Raw genomic sequence first — 8,701 nt, 5'->3', positions numbered from 1 at the left:
TATATATATATGGATATATAGTACTACAGTCAAGATACAGAATATGTTACCTTGTTCTCCTTTAACCCAATGGATTACCATCATAATTTGCAAAGAAAATAATTGTTAGTAAGATATTTCATGTTCATTTTGTTTGTCCAAGTAATTCTTTGGAATCTAATGTCTATTTAACACATAGCACACTTCAATTCAGACTAGACACATTTCAAATACTCGGTAGCTTCATACCAATGGCTGCCATATAGGCTCCATTCTCCATCTGAATTTTAAAGGCCATAAGAGAGAAAAATAAGATTACCTATAAGGGAAGACCAATTTGGATCTCAGCAGATTTTGTAACCCAGACTCTCAAAGCCAGGAGATCCTGGAATAACATATACCAAGCTCTAAAAGATAATAGATGCCAACTAAGAATCTTATATCCAGCAAATTAAGCTTCAAATTTGATGATGAAATAAAAACCTTCCATGATAAACAAAAACTAAAAGAATTTACAGCAAGAAAGCCTGCACTACAGCACATTCTTGGCAAAATGTTCCACGAGGAGGAAATGAAAAACGACAATGAAAATCTGCAAAGGGAAGAACTACAATAAAGGAAAAGTCAACCAAAGGAGAAACCAAGTCAAGCTAAATATCAAAAATAAGCAAAAATGACTGGTAATACAATTCATGTCTCTTTCAACCCTTTTTGATAAATTTTTACACATAAGAATTTTAACTACAATATCAGCTAAGTTTTCAGGTTTTTGTTTATTTTGTATTTTTTATTTTCCATTTCTCTTCACAAAGTTACACCAATATTCTCTTTAAAAGTTTTAGCATTCTCCCCATATTTTTTATTGGTGCACTATGGTTGTACATAATGGTGGCATTTGTTCTTATATATTCACACATGCCCACAATATAACAATGGAATTTGGTCAATATCATTCCCCAGTATTTCCCCTTTCCCTGTCCCTCTACCCCAGTCCCTTTCTCCTATTCTACTTATTTCCCTTAGATTTTCATGAGAATGTTCAGTTGTCTAAGAAGGTACCTGCTGCTGCCTACAGTGGCTGTGCCACTTTTGAGTTCCCACCAGCAGTGAATGAGAGTCCATGCCCCACATCCTTGTGAGCATTTGGTGGTCAGGTATTAGATTTCCACCATTCTACTAGGTGTGTAGTGGTATCTCATTTTTATTTTATTTTGAAATTTCCTAGTAATGTGATATTGAGAATCTTCTCAGAGGCTTATTGTCATCTGTGTATTTTCTTTGGTAAGGTGTCTGTTCATATCTTTTGCCCATTTTTAAATTGGTTCATGCTTTTTCTTATTGTTGAGTTGTAATAATTCTGTATGTATTTTGGAAACAGTTACTTATTAGATGTCTTTTGAGAGTATTTTTTCTCAGTTCATGGCTTGTCTTTTCATTCTCTTGACGTTGTTTTTTGCAAAGTATAATTCAAAAATTTTTATCCAATATTGTCAGTTGTTTTCCCTGAAATGAGGAAATATCTACTATTCTCCCAACTGCTTTGTCTGTCATTATTTACTGTAAAAATAATGGTCTGTTGAAAGAGTGATTTGTTCAGCTTGAAATTCAAACAATTGCCCCAAACACTTTTCCTTGAAACAACTAGTGCACATTGGCATATAGCTGAGTGTGCTTCTCATGTGATCTCACAGAGTAGGGGAATGAAGGGAAGGGAGGTGTGATGGGAATGAATTGGACGTAACTTTCCTATGTTCATATACGAATATACCAGCAATAAAACCCCACATCATGTACAACCACAAGAATGGGATCCTATTTAGAATAACTTCTACTCCATGCATATATATGTCAAAATGCACTCTACTGTCATGTATATCTAAAAACAACAGCAATAAAAAGTCAGAGTTTGAACTGTGTCCAATGCAGTCCATCCAGTGTCCATTCTGAAGGCAGGAGGTAAATGTGGCCCCTGTTACTGCATTGCAATCGGCTTCTTTGTCTCTGTGGAAATCCTACTCATCAAACTTCAGATATGTTTTAAAGTGCCTCCATTTCTTCCTCTGATTTCTAGCTCTCAATTTTTTTTTTCTCTGCACTTTGACTTGCTTCTTACACTTGGTCTGCTAGGCTATTAAATTAGGTCTCAGTGGAGCTGGCCATTCTCTTCTTTAATTCATATACTAAATGTAAAAAATCATAGCATTTTTTCTGGAGGGGTTACTAAAATTCAGTTAGACAGGAGGAGTAAGTTCTAGTGTTTTATAGGATAGTAAGGTGACTATAGTTTACAACAAACTATTATGTATTTTAGAGGAGAGGAGTTTGAAGCCTTGGAGCACATAACAAGGATGAGATGAACATGCTAATTTGATCATGGCGGAACATTGTATACAAGTGTGAGTCGTCACAGCACCCCATTAACACAAACGATGATTATGTGTCAATCAAAAAGAAAAAGTTACAGAGGGCAAGATTGTAGAAAGCAAAAAGCATGTTTTGGTGAGCCCCTGGAAGTCTCTTTCTGTTGTATTTTGTACTTTTCTTTGGTCTCCTTGTTATTCTCTTCTATTCTGGATGCTCATCTTTCTTCCAGAAGTTCTATTTCATTGGGATATGTTCTGGATCTTCTTCAGTTCTTTATCTCTGGTTGCTGGGCCCTTTTTGAAGTCTCTTACTGTTTTCCTGTTGGCATGCTGGATTAATGTCTCCGTGCTAGAAGGAACATCAAGGCAGATGGGGTGATATGAATAGTGCTCTGAAAATGCAATGTCACACTAGATCAATGATCTCCTTCCCCTTGGATATTTCCTTGCTTATCTTAACCCTTTGGGAAAAAAGAGACTTAAGCAGGTTTGGAGTCAGAGGCTTTGTTTGCAGAGAAAACGAGACTCTGAGTAATGAAGCCCCCGCCTAGCATCCATCAAGGGATTGGAGGCGGAAATGAAGACAAGGCCATCAATGTTGGGGTAGCATTATCAGCCATCTGTCAAACTCTTACCCAGAGCTAGGCATTGAGATAAACGTTCTACTCACATGACTTTAATTAAAGTTTCTTACAAAACTAAGCAGTCAGGTGACTATCACACAGCACTGGCCCTGTGATGTGGGTACAATTATTATTGCCACTGGTAAATGAAGTGGGTGAGCTCATGCAGGTAAGAAGGGGAGGAACTGAAATTTTAATTCAGGCCTCTCTGTCTTTGAAACCCCTGATTGTACGTAACTACTAAACTCCAGTGTCCTGGCATTTGTTCCTCTCTGGACAGAATGGAAATTGCTCTATTTCTCTGCTACCCCTTAGCACCTTGTTCAGTGGATGCCTTCCACATTTAGAAAAATCCTTTGTATTTCCTTAGCACATGAGGTCAAGGCCACTCCTCCTCATCTCCTGTGCATTCTTCCCAGCACAATAGCCCAGCTATTATTGTTATTTTTAATTACTTTCAAATTTAATGCTTAATCAAAGAGACTGGTGGGCTGGATGGTGTTACCAGGTAATAGATTTTACACTTGCTTTTGCTTTGACCTTCACCGCCCCTTGCCCTTCTCACGGCTGATTCACACGCTGCTGTTTCCTTATTACCATGAAATCTGGGGGCAGAGCAACCCTATTTCTGGCTTCCATTAGCATTTTTATTTTGAAGACCATTGTGTGATGGGTGTGGTATCCTGAAAGCATCTCTTTGGGATTCAGGTGGTCTCTGCAGAAGGAGTTTCAGAGCATGGTCTAATAAAGAGAGAAGAGGTGTGGGTTGGCTGAACCAATGCGTACATTCCAAGTCGTCTCATTTTTTAATGTTGGTTTGTAGCCAGAATTATGTCTCTCTGTGGGAGGAGGGTGGAGAAGCAGCTAGGTACATCAGGTATCTGGATGGGGGCCCCAGCAGAGGCTGGATGGAAGGAAAAGGTCAGTTTATTCATATGTGTGGGACCAGTCAAGGCCAGGATGTCCTTCAGAATCCAGCTCAGCTGCTCTTAACAAAGAGTCATTCCTCCAATCATCTGGGGAGCTTGTAGGCTTCACCTCTTCAGATTCTATTTCAGAGGGTTGGGATGGGTCCTGGTATGTGAGGTCTGGAGATGCTGAAGCACATCCTGTAGGTGAGCTGGGGTAGCAGCCACACCACCCAGAGGAGAAGAAGCCTGGGATTTATGGTCATATACGTCTGAAGTCAGAGATGCAGAATTGATTAAATGAGGTGATCCATGTAAAGTGATTAGCATTGGGCTAGTGCTCAGTGAATGACAATGATGACTGTACTGGATCAGGAGTGGAGGGTAATCCCAGAACACAAACAGGAAGTGGGGTCAGGAGCACAGAGGGTCAGAGTCAGGTTATGAAGCTAGTCAGAGTCAGGCATGATGGAGAAAGCTCGGGTGTCAGATGTCCAAGATGGAACAACAGAGAGAGAGAGAAACGGCCCCCCCAGAGTGATCAAGATCCTCCATGCCTGACTCTGCTGCAGGCCCAGCTTTTCCTCTGTGTTCCTGCTTTTAGTTAACTCCTGTGAGTTCAGCCTTACTAGTTTCTTACCTGGTGATGTTATTTCACCAGTACCTTCAAGATCTAGGCATTACAGGAAATCCACTGCCTCGTTTTGCACTAAGGCAGATTTTCTATTTCCAGGGTAACTAACATGTGCGTGACTTTCCTTCCTGCCTGGGTCCCCAGTGGACCCTTTCTGGCAACTCTGCACAGAGAAATGAGATGAAGATTGAGTCAGACAAAGGGAGGGAGGTCAAGGAAGAACTCTGCAGTAGGCGGGTGGGGGACCCTCCATGATTAATGACATGCGTCTCTCTTGCCCCACAGAGTCACATCTTTCATTTAGCTCTGAATGACCCCATCACTAAGTTATTTAATTGCTTCACTTGCCAAGCTGAAATAGATTCATCACTGAAGTTTGGAAAATGAGATAACTTGACAAGGAAGCTGTCTTCCCTGTCGGGGAGCCAGCCAGTGGCATTAAACACCATAGCGGAGGGCTGGGATGGACGATTGGGCTGGCGCTGGCTGACAGTGCCCTCACCAGGCCCCAGCTGTGGGCTGAGCTACAAATACATTCAAACATCCTGCCAGGCTCTAAGCACACATTGAGTCTGCAGTTTTTTTGGTCAAAATGATCATCTTTAAGAATGACAACTATGTTCATTTGCTTACGCCGGAAAATGAAAATTTAAGAATTTTTCTGTAGCAGATTTTTACTGGCTTGCCCCCAAGTGTGACTGAATCCAATTTTCCTTTTGCCCACTGGGAAACACAGTTTCACCACACATGCAGTTCTGCTGAGCTGATACACGTGAAGAAGTATTTTATTTCACTTTCATTGGTGCTTTCCTGATGGCAGTGAGGTTGATCTTCTTTTATATGGTAAATGGACACCATCATTTCCTCTTTAATGGCTTGCTTATGTCTTTGGCCTGTTTTTCTACTTGTACTCTTTTTGAATTCTTTTTAGAAATTCTGTAGCTAACCATTGAATATTTCTTCTGGTCCAGCCTTTGACTTTTAACTTTATATGTGGTCTCTATTCTTTTTTTTTTCTCCATCATCAATATTTATTGAGCATTTACAGTGTACTAGGCACAATAGAATATACAGAAAACATTGTCCCTTGAGGAGCTTACATTCTAAAAGGGGGAAAATACAACTCTTTTAAAATGGAATTTTTGTTTGGTGTTTTCTGTAAAGTACTGAGGAAATATTCTGCAGGGTGAGCTTTGGGTATAACAGCCCCATCATTATTTAGAGAGAGGAAGAGGAAAGATTTTAAAGGCAGACAATGACAGACCATTCAAGATTGGTAGGGTTTACAGGGAGATAAACACAATCTCATCAACTAAGGAGAGATGTGCTGCAGTAAAGAGGATGTGGGAAATAGTTGGTAGGATGCAAGCACAGGAAGCAGGGTGGGTATCTTAGACATTGAGTGGAGCCAGAAAGATCATGCGGCCTTTTCCCAAGAACACGGCCACCAAATAGGAATGGTTGGTGACAAGACAGAAGGCTAAAAAAAGAGAGGTAATCTTGTGCACCTGACAAAGGATCGAAATTGAAGGCAAGCCATAGAATATCAAGAAATTCTTAAAAACCAAAATGGTTTGGAAGCACAAAACTTTCAGTTAATGCTACCCAATGTCATGATGGGTCAAGAACATTGTGGCTTCCTAAGTTAGAAAATGCCATATACCAAAATTTTGAATGGAACACAATACTTTTTTCCAATCAATCTCACCCTCCCCCAGAAAACATGGGACACGGTTGAGAATGGTAGTTATATTAGTAGTATTCTTGTTGTTATAAATTTTGCATTTAAACTTGGTAAAAGCCCACTAGAGGGAATAAGGAATACATTTCCAAGAATGTATAATTTACTTTAGAGAAGTTTCAAAACCAAAAGACTATAATTTACATGAAAAGCTGTAGAGAAAGTAGTTGAAAAGTCCATTCATAAAACTTTTATTCCATTTACATGAACTTAATACACAGGTTTTTAACAATTATGCTTGGATTGTTCATGAAAATTTCATAAGAGATTAAACAAAGCTAGCCATCATCTCAAGTTATTCCCCTGTTAACTATTTTTACAGCACATGCATATTAGGCAAATATAAAAAAAAAAACACAAAAGCAAAAAAAAAAAAACTAAAAAAAGTTAAAATACAAGAGGTTTGTATTGTTTACTGCTGTGCTTGATATACATGAAGTAATGGATATCAAGCAAATCATTTTTACTGCATCTTTACTTTTACATTTGTTCTTAGGTTGCCTAAAACATTTAAATACAAATAAAATGTGTAGCAAAACTAATGAAAGCAAACAGCAGGTAACTTTACAAATAATGGAATGTGAACAATTTCTGCCCTTATCCAGAGTAAACTGGGTCAAAACTTCATCTAAAGGAGCACTTCTGCAGCTGTAGTCGAAGCTGTGCACACTGAGATTGACTATTCCACAGAAACACATGATTCACACATGTAGGATCCATGTGATATCTGTTTCTACTACAGCCTCGTAAGTGCTCCGAGCCTTAAAGTACACACAATAACTACACCTGTGACTGGAACCATTGATCCCTTTTATTCCCCACCAGGACAAACCAATATGTAGGCAGTTTTCTTTGCTTAGACATGGAAGCAGTTTTAAAATGGCCCTCGTGAAGCCACAATGTACCTAAAGTACTATGCCAAACATTTATAACTCGTATAAAAATTTCACATCCCCATATTGTCCACCTCAAGATGAAAACAGATAACTCCCTAAATGTTAACTGGCTCTACTCCCCTAAATATTAAACATAAAAACCACATGGGAAATATAGAAATTCAAATAGAAGTAACATAAACCTGTCATAAATCATAAACAAAAAACTATTTGTGGGACAGCATGGATGACAAATGGTCTACTGTGTAAATTTTAGAATGAGGCAGACAAAAGTTGGAAGGCCAGTTGATTTTTCCCTCCTTTTCCTGCTTCAGCTTCGTCTCCTTGGGTAACTGATGTCCACAATGTCAAGTTGTCTCTCAGTAATTGCATTATTAGCGTGCCGTCTTTGTATGATTCTTCACTTAATGTATCAAGTTCAGCAATGGCTTCATCAGAAGCTGTCTTTGCAAGAGAGCAGGCTTTCTCTGGGGAGTTCAGAATCTCATAATAGAACACAGAGAAGTTAAGGGCCAGACCCAATCTGATAGGATGTGTTGGCTGCATTTCCTTTTCGCTGATTTCAAAAGCTTCTTGGTATGCTTGTTGTGACTGATCCACAATCCCTTTCTTATCATCACCAGCAGCAACCTCAGCCAAGTAACGGTAATAGTCTCCTTTCATTTTCAAATAGAAGACTTTGCTCTCTGCTTGTGAAGCATTGGGGATCAAGAATTTTTCCAAAGGAGACAGTACATCATTGCAGATATCTCTTAGCTCAGTCTCAATTTTCTCTCTGTATTCTCGAGCCATCTGCTGCTTTTTCTCAGCACCTTTCGTCTTTTGCTCAATACTTGAGACGACTCTCCAAGATGACCTACGGGATCCTACAACATTTTTATAAGTAACTGAAAGAAGATTCGTCTCCTCATTAGACAGTTCAGCTCCTTGCTCACAGACTTCATGCAGGCTGCCATGTCATCATACCGCTCAGCCTGCTCGGCCAGTTTGGCCTTCTGCACCAGCTCATTTTTATCCATTACTGGATGTTCTGTGTCTGGAGTGGGTGGAGGCGGACGGATGCGGGCTCAGTAGTCTCTGGGCAGCGGCAGTGGCGGCGGCAGCGGCGAGGCTGAGACTCTGTCTGTGGTCTCTATTCTAAAACAGTTTTAAATTCTAATCAAGTCAAATTTATCAGTTTGGGCTGGGGTTGTGGATCAGTGTTAGAGCACTCACCTAGAATGAGTGAGGCCCCCTGGGTTTAATCCTCAGCACCACATAAAAATAAAATAAAGGTATTGTGTCTACCTATAACAACAACAACAACAACAACAACAAAATATATAAATCTATCTATCTATCTATCTATCTATCTATCTATCTATCTATCTATCTATCTCAGTCTTTCCCTTTTGGCTTTGGCTTTTTGTGGCTTGGATTTGAAGGCCTCTCAGACTCCTAGAGACATTCTTTTATATTTTCTTGCAATACTTTAAAAATATTGCCTGATATCACCATTTTATTGAGGTTCTCCATCTCTCAGGTTATTTTTTTTCCTGAAGTGGTGTGAAGTAGGAA

The 8,701-nt window shown here is 39.5% G+C and overlaps 1 protein-coding gene across 1 annotated transcript in view; it reads right to left on the bottom strand.

Moving 5' to 3' along the window:
* Positions 1 to 8,163, bottom strand: part of LOC107150205 (14-3-3 protein zeta/delta-like) — a 24,052-nt gene extending 15,889 nt beyond the window's left edge. Inside the window, exons 1-2 of the mRNA XM_048812747.1 lie at positions 8,076 to 8,163; positions 7,464 to 8,031 (exon numbers count right to left, since the gene is read on the bottom strand). Of these exons, the coding sequence (XP_048668704.1) occupies positions 7,464 to 8,031; positions 8,076 to 8,163 (656 nt within the window). The remainder of the gene's footprint in view (positions 1 to 7,463; positions 8,032 to 8,075) is intronic.
* Between the last annotated feature and the right edge of the window lie 538 nt (positions 8,164 to 8,701).

This window comes from Marmota marmota, unplaced genomic scaffold (genome assembly GCF_001458135.2).
Source record: "Marmota marmota marmota unplaced genomic scaffold, marMar, whole genome shotgun sequence".
Lineage (NCBI taxonomy): Eukaryota > Metazoa > Chordata > Mammalia > Rodentia > Sciuridae > Marmota > Marmota marmota.
The sequence above is the reverse complement of the archived record's forward strand: the minus strand, read 5'-3'. Positions and strand labels throughout refer to the sequence as shown.